This window comes from Molossus molossus, unplaced genomic scaffold (genome assembly GCF_014108415.1).
Source record: "Molossus molossus isolate mMolMol1 unplaced genomic scaffold, mMolMol1.p scaffold_m16_p_20, whole genome shotgun sequence".
NCBI classification, from domain to species: Eukaryota; Metazoa; Chordata; class Mammalia; order Chiroptera; family Molossidae; genus Molossus; species Molossus molossus.
In genome coordinates this window covers 37,646,119-37,660,970 of record NW_023425356.1, presented here as the reverse complement: position 1 = coordinate 37,660,970, position 14,852 = coordinate 37,646,119, and the positions used below count along the sequence as shown (strand labels likewise).

Below are 14,852 nucleotides of genomic sequence, written 5' to 3'. Positions count from 1 at the left end.
TCTATATCTTTTTTCCTTGATTATTTCTTCTGTTGGGAAATGCCAGTTCATGTCACTTGTGCAGCTTACTTTTGAGAGGTTGTCTTAACATATTTTTGTTGTTGTTCCTTTTCATGGGCTGTATATATACTAGAAATTTAACCCTTTATCATATTTACTGTGAATATTTACCCCCATTTGTTTATTTTTAATTTTTGGTCATACCGTCATCTTAAAGCAATTTAACATTCTTATAGGGTTCAAGTCTTTCCAATGTGATTTCTCCTATCACATGTTGTCTCAGAAAATTCTCTCCGTGGTACTGTCCCAGGGCTTTGAGAAAGGATTCAATTCTGCTTTACCTTTCTAATTTTATTTTCTACATCTAATTATTTAATCCATTCATTTTGATGTATGAGGTGTAGGTCAAGTTGATCAGTTCCTTAAATGCTAAGTAGTTAACAAAGGCTCCTCCTTTAAATATATTTGAAGGAACCCTTGAATAACTAAGACGGTAGGCCTGTGTCATACTATTTAGAGTTCTTGTGCACTGGGGCACGGTTCGAGGCTCCGTGGGGTGTGAGGTGGAAGGTGAAGCCCCAAAGGACTCGGACGTTGAGTGCCTCAGTGAGAGCAGAAAAGTGGAACTACCGGAATGAAGTGTGGGACTGCACCTAAATGTCCGCTGTTTCACCTTCCCTTTCTCTTCACAAGCATAAACATTGGGGGAATGAAAGCGCTTCTGAAAATTGACTGCTTGACCCAGAGGTCTTTCCTCTCTTGTTAGAGTCCCTGTAAGTTTCCAACAGTGAGGGCTCTGAGTTGATCTACTGCAATGAATTTACTGAGCACTCGTGTGCCTGTGTGGGACGCAAGGTAAGAGTTCCGGGGCCATCACGAGTTATGCGGAGTGATGACAAGGGTCAAAGGGAGATGAGAAGATATGATTAGACGGATAGCGGAGTGTAGAGATGGCTCCGCTGTGCCGGGCAGATGGTATGCAGCACGTCTGCCACTACAAAGGGTGGCGTGCATCCTCTGTCCTCCCCCTCCTGGCGGCTGGTCAAAGCCCCTGCCCGCACAGACAAGATTCTCCACGTGCTTTCCTGCCCTTGCTAGGTAGCCCAGTTCACGTAAGCTGCATCTCACAGCTTCTGCAAGGGTCTTCAATCCTGCACTGGACTGGAGTTGGAAGTGCCCGCCCCCACCCCCACCCCCACCCCCACTGCTGCCTAGGAGCCTGAAACCTTAAGCGACCACACTGGGAAGGCACGCCTGACCCCTGGTGCTGGGAGTTCCCACCCGCCCACTCAGGTTCCCGGTTATCTTTCTCCCGGTGCTCACAGTGTGCAGACCACAAACCCGTAACCGCTCGTTTTTTCTTTGCTGGGACCATGTACGATACTGCTTGACTTTGCAACTTTTAACCGGCAGGCAGGTGGAGGGGAACGCGCGGTACCGCTACCCCGTCCCCAGTTTCTTATGAAGTCACGACTCTCTACCCGTGGGCAGAGCAGCTGCCACTTGAATCTTGAAAAAGAGAAAGGGTCTGGGGTCCAGATCTCCAAACTTGTGAACAGTGACCACCGTGACAGAGTCGCACTCAGGGAAGCCTGGTCAGTGCAGCCTCCTCCCTTCCCTCCACTGAGGGAATTCACCCTCGGAGCCGCACCCCTCGCTCCCGCCCACAGCCCGGCGGGACCGTAGACCAGAGGAGTCAGTGCTCCCGCAGAAAGGCCCTGGGGCGACCGTGACGGTCAGGCGCGGTGGACTCGGTGAAGCCAGCTGTCTCCTCCCGGGCAGGGGAGCCCAGGCCGCGGAAGGAGTGAGAGTGGTGCCCAGGTGGCTGATCACAGGGGAGAAAGTCCCCCAAGACGGTGACCCCGGAGTTGAGGGGAGGCGGGGCCCATGCGCACCACGATACCTTGATGGGAACGGGAAAAACCACCAACCCCAAACCACCCACATGCTTTTCTCACCCTGAGTTCTCCGAGAGCAGCCGAAGGACCCCACAGGCTGCACCTCACCTCCCTGACCCCCACACGCCCAAGCGACGACTCCCGTGGGTGGGCTTCGCGTTCTCTCCAGGTTTCGGAGCCACCACGTGACTTCCACGAAGAGCGGGGGATGGGGGACCCAGCGGAAAGCCACAACAGGGGTGGGATTTGGGACCCCGAGGTGCGGCCCGGAGAGGAGGAAATGAGGAGGGATGGGAGCAGGAGGGGGCGGGCAGACTTGGGGACGGGAAGGACCGCAGGCTGGGACTGGGGGTGGGGAAGCCCGGGCGACGCGCAGAGGCTACACGAGCCGGGCGAGCGGGAAGCCCGAGGGGCGGGGCGCGGCAGGGGGCCGGCGGCGGGCAGGTGCGGGCGCGAGGATGCCGGTGCCAGGAGAGAGCCCGTAGGCAGCGCCCCGCGTGCAGGGCGCGGCGGGCCGCGCGGCCGCTCCTCGGCAGGGCTGCGCGGCTGGCGGGTGGGGCCGACGAGCCCCCGGCATGTCGCAAGGGCTCCCGGCTGCCGGCAGCGTCCTGCAGAGGAACATCGCGGCGCCCGGGAACCATTCTCAGCCGCAGGTAGCGAACTAGAGGCGCAGGGAAGACGGCAGGGATGCGGGGGTCCGGCGCTGGAAGGCGCGAGGAGGGTGGTGCTGGGGTTCCGGGGCGCTGACCGTTGAGTGGGGGGGGTGCAGGCTCGAGTGTGGTCCAGGGCCGCGCGCCCGGTGCCCGCAGTGTACAGCATGGTGACGGCTCCTGCTCGCGCAGACGAGGAGAAACCCGAGGGCGCCGACGCCTGGCTGAGCGGCGCACTGTCCACGTTGCCCCGCACGTGGAGTCCGTGCTGCCCCGGTGCCGCGCGCGGCCCTTTTCGGGAGCTCCGAGTGGGTGCCGAGAGGGGAAATTCAGCCCGAAGTGACAACTTGTGCCCAGGCACATTGCAACATCTAACCTTCCCTGGCTGCCTCCCGAACGGACGGGGAACTCTGGTCCGTCAGCCTCGGGGTGCGGGGTGGGGGCCTGCAAGCGGCGGACTCCACCCCCCGCGCTGGTGGAAACCGGTAGCCGGCGTCCAGTCCTCTGCGCTGTCCCCGTAACATTTACAACTGCGCACCGAGGAAACTTGAGACCAGGAGTGTGCGAGGACAGCCCTGGGAGACTTTCAGTCCAGCTTCTGCAGGGCCGAGTAGCTCAGCGTTATGCCACCCTTCTCACCTCGGTGCTTGGCAGATCGTGTCATCGGGTGACGCTGGAGTCGCACAGATCTGACTTTCGGCCTGACGTTGCCACACACAGGCTGAAGAGCCATGGACGATTTGCTTAACTTTTCTGAGTCTGCGGTTTTCCCCACCTGTAAAATGAGTGCATAGAATAGTATCAACCTCTAATGATTTTTGTGAGGACTAATTGAGTATGGTTAATAATATATGAACTTCTCAACCCTTTGCTTCCTCCTTCTGTCTTGATAAATGTTTCTTCTGGGTTGTCAGGTGCGGCTGTATGATAGGTGATAATCCGGTTTAGAGTGTTGGTTCCCAGAGGGTAGGCAGCAGGCAGTTTCATTGGGCCCTATGACTTTCCGATTATGAAGAACAACGAGGTGTGATTTGGTGACAAGCACAATAAGGGACTCTATACAAAATAGCAGCAACCTCAACAGAGGTTATTAAGGGCATACTGTGTGCTGGGAGCTTTAAGAAAAAACCTCATTTTATCTCCTGCCAGCCTCAAGCTGCAGCTCCACGCATGTCTCTCCAGTGCCTAGGGTAGTGTTCAGCACATGGCAGGCACTCAGATAACACTATTGAAAGAATGAATGAATCATACTTACAATAAATGAGAAAACTGAAGATTCAGAGAATATGGTCCCCAAGGCCATAATGGCAGTTTGAGAAAAAAAACAGGAGCTGTGTATTTCTAAAGCGAAAGCCCTGTCCTCTACACCACATTTCCCTCCTGTGGTGTTCTGGTTCTGTTTACCAAGAGGTGGTTTTTTTTTTGCCTCTAAAAAAACTACATTTTAACACCTTGTGTCTGTTCCCTTAAGCTCCAGGCCTCTTCTACTTGTAATGCTACTTATATTTGTCATCGACTCTTCTTTATTCTTTCATATACTAAAAATTCTTTACCTGCATTACTTGGGGAAGATGGTATGTGTCTCTAATTTGGAATACAAGACCAAATAAAATGATAACTGAACATATTCATTACTTTATGTTATCAATATTTGCTTTCAATTAACATTGATACTTGAGTAGCTTTCCTATGTTTGTATTCCACTAGCCTCTTGGCTTTTGAACTCTTTAAAGGTAGTATCCTCCCCTCCCCCCTTCATCCCCATGGTATCTTCTCACAGGGTTCTGGAGAGAAAACACTGCTCTCTTCTCCATGTTTCCTGTAACTGAATGAAGTGTTTTTACCATGTTGGTGCATTTTTCTGCCTGCTGGCTGCATGATAACTCGGAAGATTTGACTAAGTTTGGTTAAATCTTATATGTAGCTGAGGGCTTTTAAGACACATCATAAATTTGCTTTCTGATTTCCTCTGACCTGCGAAACAAAATGTCAATCGAGCATGGTTCAAATGAGCATATCGTCAGTGGTGTTTAAGATCATTTGGTGTGCTGGTAGAGTTCCGTGGTTGCGATGAGTTATAAGAGTCATCGTGATTTGTGCAGAGTATCAGAAGTCCCTGTTTGTGTGTGGTGGTGTAAGGTCTAGTGCACAGCAAGACCCAGAGAGCTGCCTTTTCCATTTTCAGATGCACAACGCCAACACCACAGCTCTTCCAGGCACACGCCCTGTGGGGTAGAGGTTGAGGAGCATTGGTGGAGTCCAACAGACCTGAGTTCCACTTCCCATTCACCCACTTACTAGCCGTGCTACCTGGAGCAAGTTCCTTAACCTCTCTGAGTTTCTTATTCCTCATCTTTTAAATGGCAGTCACACCACACATTTCTCAGGGTGGTCGTGGGGATTAGCAGCGAAGCACGTGAGGAGTGTTCCTGAACAAGGGGCTACTGTTACCCCACTGGTGTCGCAGCGAGCACCGCTGAAACTGCAGGGAAAATGGCGAAGGCAGTGAGCAATGCTGAATGAGGAGACAGGGCAGACAAGGGTGAGGTGGGGGGCCTCCCCATCACTCCTGACTACACGTTTCCCCCCAGAGCCCCGAGGATGATGACAGGAAGGTCCGAAGGAGAGAGAAAAACCGAGTTGCTGCTCAGAGAAGTCGGAAGAAGCAAACCCAGAAGGCTGACAAACTCCATGAGGTGAGACTGTGGTTGGGGCAGAGCCACGATAGGGCCACGGAGAGGAGCCATCGTCGGTCCTTGCACTGTGGTGGTGGCCCTGAGGTCATGTCCTCGTCATCACCAACTTGGCCACATGCATGTCTAATTCTGCTGTTATTCCAGCCCAGTGTTCTGGTTCTTGGCTCGTTGGCCTCTTCGTGTCTCCCTCATCCACTGGTTGCATCTCATATTCAAGTGTCCTTCATTAAAAAAATAAGATAAAGACCAAACAAAGCAAAAAACCATCCTTTTGATTCTGATTCCGTTTTTTGTTTTGTTTTTTTAATTCTCACCTGAGGATATTTTTCTATTTATCTTCAGATAGAGTGGGAGAGAGAGGGAGAGAAAGGGACAGAGAGAGAAACAACGATGTGAGAGGGACACATCGACTGGTTGCCTCCCGCACAACCCGGACCAGGGCCGGGGAGGAACGGCAACCGAGGTTCGTGCCCCTGGCCGCATCGAACCTGCGACTCATTGGTCCGGGGGCCGGCTGACCCAAACTGGCCAGGGCCTGATTTCGTTTTAAACTAGTGCCCATTTCTTTCCTTCCCTCCCCTCACTTTTCTGCTTCTGAAGGACAGATGTGCTGTCTCCATGGCCTCAGTTCCCATTTATTCCCCAATCCTGATTTTGTTTCTGCTTCCTCTCCCTCCCCACCCATCACACACACACACACACACACACACACACACACACACACACTTCCTAGAGGAGCTGCTCCCACTGCCTGGTCCAGGGACCTCTTTCTAGTCTCATTACCCTTACCCTTGACCTTGCTGGAACATTGGACACCCTTCTTCCAACCTTCTTTCAAGGTCTTTAGCTTCTAAAAAAAATTACATTTCCTACTCCTGACCCGCTTAACCACTTTTTCTCTGTTTCTTTGTTAGATTTTCTCCCTCTGTCTATTTTCTTTTTTTTATCCTCACCAGAGGACATTTTTGCATTTATCTTCAGACAGAGAAGGAGGGAGAGAGGGGGGAAGAGAGAGAGAGAGAGAAACATCGATGTGAGAGACCCTACCGGGGCCGGAGACAAACTGCAACCGGGGTACGTGCCCTTAGCGGGAACCAAACCCGGGACCCTTGGGTCCAGGGCCGATCTCTAACTGCTGAGCCAAACCTGCCAGGGCCCTGTGTGTTTTCTTAAATGTTCTTGACCAGACTCTGTCCTTTTTCCTTCTCACCCTGGAACATTTAATCTAGACATCTGATCTCCCAACATCAATCACTCCAGGAAAGTCCTCTGTTCTAGCCATAAGCCCACACCTCCATGGTTCCAAATGGTCAGCTGCAGGCTGCCCACATGCAACATGGTCACAAGAGGGTCTGCGGACCCTGAGATGTTCTCTTCTCACTGTCTTCAATTTGTACTTAACGGAGCAATCACCTTTCTCATCACCCAAATCAGGAGCCTGCGATTTATCCTAAACTCTTCCATTTTCCTCGACCCCGAAGACGTGGGAACCACTCCCCATCAGGACCTGGCTCAGAGGCATTCAAGGATCTGTCCAAAGAGTGGGCGACAGTATCGTGCTCCCATCTTTGCACAACATCGGTGGGAATATTGGTGTGATTTTAGTTGGACTTTCTCCTGTCATGCCGTCTTGCCATAGAGTGTCTCAGCAAGACCAGTCTGCGGGCATTGACAGCAGAGGAGAATTCAAGGGGTTTTGAGAGCAATGACAACCCTTTGACAATGAACAGAGAACAGGTTTAGAGCGTATGTACTCCAGGGAGGGGTGACCCGTGGCAATAGGGAAGCTGGGCCTCAGGATTTTCAGACTAGGGTTAGGGAAGGTCCTTCCCAGCCTCTGTGAGTTCTGTAAAATGTCCACAGAAGAACTGCAATGCCCCCCCCTCTTTTCTCCCTCCCGCCTTGCTCCTGAAGCCATCCTACCTCTAGCTTCATGTTAGCGAATAACCCAGAGGGGCTCCCAGGGCGTGGCCCTGTGCTCAGGACATGTGCCAGTTGGACAGCTAGGGCGTGTCCCCTCAAGAAGCGTCCAGTCCAAGCCAGGTACATTAATATAAAAACAACAACAAAAGAACTCTCAGATTACGTGTAGAGAGGCAACTAAATGACTTGGACAAGGTCTTTCACAGAGCAAGGTCAAGTAGATTGAGCCCACAAATAATGGCGAAGCATTGCTGTGGGCAAGGCACTGCTATTGGGTCACAGAGAGGAGGAGTAAGATCTTATTCCTGTCCTTGGGAAGCGTGGGAGTTCCCGTGGAAAGTATATTTGTGTCCTGTGACTACCGATTACAACGGGTTGGTGGCTTAAAACAACCCAGATGTATTAGCTCACAGCTGTGGAGATCAGGTGTCTGAAATGGGTCTCGCTGGGCTAAAAGCATGTATGTGAAAGGTAATTTCTTCTCTGTGTGAAGGGGGCTTGCTCTTTCCCCCGTGTTCCTTCTCGTGCTCCCTCCCCCGCATTCCTTCTGGAGGCTCTGGATAAGAATCTGTTTCCTTGCTTTTTCCAGCTTCTAGAAGCTTCTCTGTCCCTTCCATCTTCAAAGCCAGCTGACCAGTCGAGTCTCTCTTACGCTGCATTACTGGGACACTTTTTCCGTAGTCACATCTCCTTTTCTGATAGCTGACTTCTTTCACTTACGAGGACTCTTGTGATTGCATTGGGTCGACCTGCATCATCCAGCTTCATCTCCCCATTTTAAGGTTCTTACTTAATTCACATCCGCACAGTCCCTTTTGCTGCTTAAAGTAACATATTCACAGGTCCCAAAGATTAGATGTAAACGTCTCTGGGGGCTGTTATCCTGCCTATCACAGAAAGCAACAGAAATAATCTACTGCAGAGTTAAGACAGGTGTGTCTCAATTTCTGTCACTGTTGGATTCAACAACCAAATGAACCAGGTGCCTGGGAAACGTAGGGGCGGGGCCCCATGTAGTCCCACCTGATCCCTCTTAGAGCCGCAGGTGGAGGCCCTTCTGTGGGGTTCCTAGCCTGTGCTGTGCACAGACATGACTACTTTGGCCAGGTGTCCTTCCCAGCAATGGGGCTGATTAATCCAAAACCCGGTCCCTCCTCTTCCTCTGTGGAGCTGGAAGAACGGATGAGGACCCGCACCCTGGCAGATCCCCTGAGCAAGGCCAGTTTTGCTGAGAAACACAGTGTGCAGGAGGCCAGGACAGTGGCTCCATCTGTGTGCAGACCTCAAAGCTAGGGGCCGCACCGTCACTAACCACACGCATGTCATTAGTCCCAGAGGGTGTGAGGGAGCTGGTGGCTGGCCCCGGGAAATGGGAACACCCAGGCCTCCTGTAGAAGAGGGGTGTCACCTCTGGCCCGAGGGCACCACACGGATAATCCCCACCTGTTCCTTCCTCACCTCCTCCCAGGGAGCATGTCACAGTTATGGGATCGATGTTCTAAATGGCCAACAGAGTAAAAAAAAAAAGTAAAGATAGTTTTAAAAAGACTGTTTTTAGGCTTTCGGGAGTGGGGTGTCTGGAAGCAATGTGAAGAATGACTTTACTGGGCTGCGGTGAGTTGAGGGCGGAGCCCCTGGCGCAGTGCTGTCAGGGCAGAAAGCCCCTCAGGCCCCTGGGGCGAGGGGACACAGTGCACGGAGGGGCCAGCTCACAGGGAGACACTGGGGCAGGGACAGCCACTGGGCAGCAGCCCTGGCAGCTTGCTACTCCCTGCGGAGATTTGCGTGAAGTCTCCGTCCCACATTTTCCTCTATCCTAGGCTGCGGTGGCATCACAAACATCTCAGAGTAACTCAAGCTCTTTATTTCCTTTCTTGAGTACCAGAAAGGGGAATGTTTAGAGCAAGACATATAAAATCCCCACCTTTCTCTCATGCCCGCCTCACTGACTCACCGCCAACACCCTGAAACACCTCCTCTAGTCCCAGCTCCTATAAGTCTCTTGGCCACCTCCGTCCCTCCCTCCCTCCCAGTTCTCCATCTCCAAAGCCAGAGAGAGGCTGTCCTCCAAGGCAGGACCTCCCTGGAGGACAGGGAGAGGGAGGGGTCGCTCCTCAGGCCAAGTTTCACCCTCAGGGTAATGGGTGCTGGAGGTTGGATTACAGTGAGGAGAAGCAGTTTCTAAAGTGTGTCTGTGGACCTCAGTGCTCTCTGTTTTCGAATCACCCTTGCAAGGCACTTACACCTCTCATGGGGATTTCAACCCCTATTCATCTCTGAACACTAGGCACTCGCCTGAGTCCACATTCGCAAATAGGAACCCCAAATGAACAGTCCGGCTCCCTGAGACAAGCTGAGAGATGCTTCTCTCAGAAGTGGGTCAGATTGGTTGGAGCCAGGCACCCAAAGGTGTAAGACTGGGAAAGAATTTTGAGTCAGAAAAGGAAGGCAACGATGCCATCCCAAGGAACCCCCAAGTGTCACAAACGGACACATTTCTTGAGTAATATGGTCCTGGTATGTGTTGCCATGGTTTTTTCAGATATTGCATGTTCCAAGAGGCTGCTTCGTGTTGGTTCACACTTGGTTTAGAAACGTGATGACACTAATTTTTACAGCTGTTGATGGTGACACATTGTTCTGCCAGGAAGGGTATTAGCGTAAGATTTGGGAATTGACTTATAAAACCCTGAGCTCTTACAGCCCATTTCTGCCAGTAACCGCCATGGGGAAATGTGAGCCGCGGCACCGCCAAGTGAAAGCTGAATCTCTGTCACTGCGTGACAGTTGCAGTTGACCTTGAAAGCAGGCTCCAGTCTCCGCGACCTTGGAAAAGTCACCATGTCTCCCAGAGTTTCAGTTTCTGGCTTGCGAAATGGGGTCTGTGTGTGGTATGTTCTCCTGATGGCCTTTTCCTCCCCACTCATCGCCTTTCCTGCCTCAATTGTCATCTCTGGTCCCTGGTACCCACATTAGCTACTGTACCAGTCCTGATCCTCAGAGACATCCTGGACCCTGAATGTCCCCAGACAGCCTCACATTCCCCAATCAGCCTCTTAGACATCCAGGGCCAGGGTTTCTCCATCCTTGTTAGGGGGGGCTGTCCTGTGCTCTGTAGAACATTAAGCAGCATCCCTGGCCTCTGCCTTCTGGATACGGTAGCACCCCCTGCCCCAGACGGTCTCCAGACACTCTACATGTCCCCCGGGCACTGCCCAAATCGCCCCGGTGGAGAATCACTGCCCCAGACAGCTTAATTTCTGAGACAGAACTGGGATTTGCAGACTTCACCACCGCTGATTTGTAGTCTCTGCTTTGTGACAATGTCCTGGCAGATACCCAGGAAGACAGCACAGTAACCTCACACCCTCCCGGGGCAAAGGATCCCAAACTCAGCAGTAGTGAGCTAAACTGAGCCTCTCTTCGGGAGCAACGAAGGGCCTACTGTGCTTATCATCTTCATGTCTGTGAAGTCCAGGTACTTTCTTCTTGGTGCAGCATGTCTCGCTCTTTCCTCTCCCCCTCCCAGCTCCTCCTTTTATTTTTGTAGAACTGGTCTTACCTGAAGAAGATTTTTACTTCTCTTTTTTTTATTCCCTCAGCTCGATAAAAGTCCCTCAGTATATTTGTGAGTAAAACTTAAATCCCAGAGGAGAAAGTCCCCGTGGGGAAGGCGGCAGCGGGCCTGCTAGGCGGCGTGCGGGAGCTCCGGAGCCTCGCTGGGCTGGGCGCCGGGGGAGCAGGGCGGCCCCGCGTGGCTTCAGAGATAAACCTCAGAGGCTCACAGTGTCTGGCCACGAAATTCCGTCCATATGGAAAGTCAGTTTGGAATATTTGCCACAGGAAGAGTTTCCTATTCTTTGGAATTTAGTTTAAATGTTAGGTCATTGGAATTATTCAAATTTATTCTCCTTGTGTTAGAAGTGAAGAGTATTTCCAGTTGCAGGGTGGAGTGTGTGTGTGTGTGTGTGTGTGTGTGTGTGCTTCTCACCCCTGTGCTGTAGGCAGGCTTCCCATGATGCCTAGGCTCCCATCCCCATTCTTCCATCCAGGAGAGGGTAGCAGAGGCCCCGTGTGTTACATAGTTCTGATCTTAGGAGAGAGACCTTATTTACGTATGATTGAATACGATACAAAACTGAATAAAACACATAAGAGTTGTGCTTCCATTAGGTGCTGGGATCATGGAAGCCTTCCTGGAGGTGGTGAGCTAGAGCTGGGCCCACAGAGAAAAAGAGGAAGGCAGTCCAGGGGCAGCGTTGAGAATTTGCATGTGTCTTAAGGGCCTGTAAGAAATCAGACTTTCTAAAAGATCTTTCTTAAAAATTACTAGTAAGAGAAAAGATGCGATGGACAATAAGGTTGGGCCCCCTGCTCAGGAAACATGGTATGCATGGCACAACATAGCTGAATAGTGAGAATCGACCTAGAAATGTCTGAAAACAACATTTCAGCAAGATTTAAATAAGATTGCCAGTCTTAAGAGGGTCTCTGTGGGTATGCAGTAGGGCCTCTGCCATTGGCCGACTATTGTAGAAGTAATTAATGACTTGGATGTAAAAAAAAGAAGACCTACTTGACCTGCTTATCAAGTTTGAGGACAGCTTATAGCTTGTGGTATCACTAATCCATGAGCTGATTCTGAAAGAGTTGCTAGGCTGGAAGATGCTCAAGGGAACAGGGTGAAATTCAGTAGAGGCAGGTGTAAGGCCCATCCTCAAGCTCCAAACCATCGATCGTCCGTAAAGTAGAGACAGAGAAGCAGCAGATGCAAACATAGCTTCACTTCTCCACATGCTCAGGGAGAGTCCCCAGAGGGGGGTGGCTGTAGGCTTGGGTCCAGCCCAGAGCCGATCACCTCCACAATCTGCCGTCTGCAGGGTCAGGCCATCCCTGGAATCATGCATTGCATTTTAGGAATGACCCTCTCTCAGAACTCCTAGCAAATTGGAGAGTGTGTTGGGTGCTGTCCAGGGGGACAAAAGGCCCAGGAGTCCTTAAACCCAAGGAACCCAGAGGACCTGAGACAGTTGAGCTCAGAGAATACCTAAAGGGAAGTGGTATGGAGTTGTCCCCTAACATTTCAAGAACTGTGATGTTGAAAAAGTATTGAATTTACTCTATGTGGTTCCATAAGGTGGAACCAAGCCCAATAGGTGGGTTTGAAGGAGAGAGAGTGTTCAGCACAAGTCGGATGTCTGAGCCAGAATTACACAGGGAAGGTTTCTACATTGTGTGGGTTGGGCTCAGGGGCCTCTATGATTCCCCTCTAGTTCTGAGCCTCTGTAATCTCCTACACAGAGGAAATTTAACCCATGAGTATTGGAGCAAAGCCAAAGCAAGAGGTATCTCCATCCATTTACTCAACAAACATTTGTTATGTCCGAGGCGCTGTTCCAGGTGCTGGGGCTGTGGCAGTGAACCCAAGGGAGACCTTTGGGTCAGCAGTTGGGGGGAGGGGAGGCTGCAAAGGGGCACTAGGGAACGTACCCCGAGTAATGGAAACATTCCGTCTTAATCCATGTCATTATTCACCTTTGTCAAAACTCACTGAATTACACACTGAAAATAGGGTGCATTTTATTTTATGTAAACTATACCTCATAAAGTGTTCTCGACAAATGCCCCGGTGGCCCTCTCCTCCTGGTGGGAAGGGACAGACGTTGAGCAAATGCGCAGCCTTGAGTGGGGGAGGGGAGCTTGGCCACGGAGAAAGCTGCGTGGGAAGGCGGTGAGCCTCGCGGTGCGGGGGGACCTGCCGGGACCGGGGAAGAGAAGGTGTTTTCAGAAATGACGTGGCCCGTTCTTCCCCAGGAATATGAGTGCCTGGAGCAGGAGAACACAGTGCTGCGGAGGGAGATCGGGAAGCTGACGGAGGAGCTGAAGCACCTGAGCGAGGTGCTGAAGGAGCACGAGAAGATGTGCCCGCTGCTGCTGTGCCCCATGAACTTTGTGCCCGTGCTGCGGCCGGACCCCGTGGCCGGCTGCCTGCCCCGGTGAAGCCCAGCGAGGAGCCTCGGCCTTTCTCACACCTGGGAGCAGGGTTCCCTCCGCATCCGCGTCCAAGGGGACCTGCGCCCAGGCCTCCCCACCGATCCTCCTCCTGAGGAGGTCATCTGCTAGCTCCTCGGGTTGTCTTGCGGCTCATGGGTCTTGCTTCCCTGTCCTGGTCATCTCCCCCACGGCCACACCCATGTTAGATGGGGAGGCACCTTGCCAGGCCTCCTGCACGGAGCCCTGGGCCACGTCCCACGGGCACCTGACTCCGAGCCTTGAGCGGATCCGGCCCCGAGACCACCCTCATGGCTCACTTCACCTCCACTATGGCAGCTAGTAGGTTCCGCTGTGACACAGAATCATTTTCTCTAGAATCTGGATAATAAAGGTGGTTACTGTCTCTCCTTTTGCCAAGTTCTTAGAATTTAGACACCATCTATTTTCTCTTCCTGGAGAGGTGTCCCCTGTCTCCTAGGTGGTTTTGTAGCTCACGGATCTCACTTTCCCCTCCTGGTCATCCGCCCTCCCTCCTCTAAGCCAGGTGGGAAGGCTGAGCAAAGGCCAAAGGACCTTCCCTGCCACCCCAGCAGGGTCACAAAGGGGCTTGCAGACCTGTGCAGCTGTCCTGACTGCTGATCTGCTCTGACCCCTCCTGTGTCACTGCTATTTAACTGGGTGTCTGTTCCTGCTGGCCCTGTGGCAGTGAACCCACTGGGCCTCATCCCCGTGGCTCCAAATGATAATCCAGGGACCAGTCTCCTTCCATTTAGTTGCTCTGTACCCTCAAGGCATTGCAGTCCCCCTCGATCTCCTACTCCCCCTGGGAGACTCAGGAGAAGGGGTACATGGAGGGTGTGGGGAGAGGCTACATCTTAGAGGTGACAGTGAATAATTTTCTTCCCACATTTCACTGTCAGACCTCAATCCCACAGTTACAAGGGAGGTATTGAAATAAAATGTAGCTTCATGATTGGGTGGAGAAACTGGATTCTGTGACTCTATTCGTCTCTGCCATCGCAGATGTATCCTTTGCTCCTGCCGCCTCACTGAAACTGGCCACTCGGAGGTCCCCAGCAAGCTCTGGTTGCCAGGTCTGATGGGCATATTTCAGCATTTCTCTTCCTTTACTTCCAAACCCTGGCTTCTGTGTTTCTTCTTCTTTCTCTACTTGCTTCTCAGTACGGAGGGGCTCCTCTTCCTGGGGCCTCAGTCACCATCTCTCCCTATACTGACAACTCCCCGTCTATGCCCAGAACCAGCTGTCTCGTTCAGGGAGACCTGTACATGCAGCTTCCCACCTCGTGTCCCCGAGAGGGCATCTCACCAGTGCGCCCCGCTCAACACGATCAAAGCTGTATTCATGCTTCTCAGCCTGTTTTCACCTGTTTTATAAAGGGCCCCATCCTCCTCCTGGTCAGAAACCTTCACATTATATATGATTCCTCCAAGTCCTTAATAGCCCCCAGGTCCAGCCACTTGGCTCCAGTGTGCGAATGTCCTCATCTGCTACCAAGAACTTAAAGTAGCTGCTGAATGCAGGGCTTTGCCCCCCAGAGCTGTGTGTTCATTGAGCCTGAGCTTATATTTCGGGACAGTATGACCTTCGCTTTTGATGCCAAAACAGTAAATTTGGAGTCAGGGAACCAAAACTAGTGTAGCCCAGGGTGTAAGTCACGGTGCTGGGGCCA

The 14,852-nt window shown here is 52.1% G+C and overlaps 1 protein-coding gene across 1 annotated transcript; it reads left to right on the top strand.

Moving 5' to 3' along the window:
* The first annotated feature begins 2,454 nt into the window (after positions 1 to 2,454).
* Positions 2,455 to 14,135, top strand: BATF3 (basic leucine zipper ATF-like transcription factor 3). Its single transcript, XM_036272987.1, has 3 exons — positions 2,455 to 2,551; positions 5,140 to 5,244; positions 12,982 to 14,135. Exons 1-3 carry the CDS (start codon positions 2,474 to 2,476, stop codon positions 13,165 to 13,167), a joined length of 369 nt encoding a protein of 122 aa, XP_036128880.1. The 5' UTR covers positions 2,455 to 2,473; the 3' UTR covers positions 13,168 to 14,135.
* The last annotated feature ends 717 nt before the right edge of the window (positions 14,136 to 14,852 follow it).

Bases quoted from the DNA above. Each gene is read 5' to 3' on its own strand.
- BATF3 (XM_036272987.1), top strand. From the start codon at position 2,474: ATGTCGCAAGGGCTCCCGGCTGCCGGCAGCGTCCTGCAGAGGAACATC. The intron at 2,552-5,139 runs GTAGCGAACTAG...GTTTCCCCCCAG, and splicing joins GGAACCATTCTCAGCCGCAG to AGCCCCGAGGATGATGACAG. The intron at 5,245-12,981 runs GTGAGACTGTGG...GTTCTTCCCCAG, and splicing joins AGGCTGACAAACTCCATGAG to GAATATGAGTGCCTGGAGCA.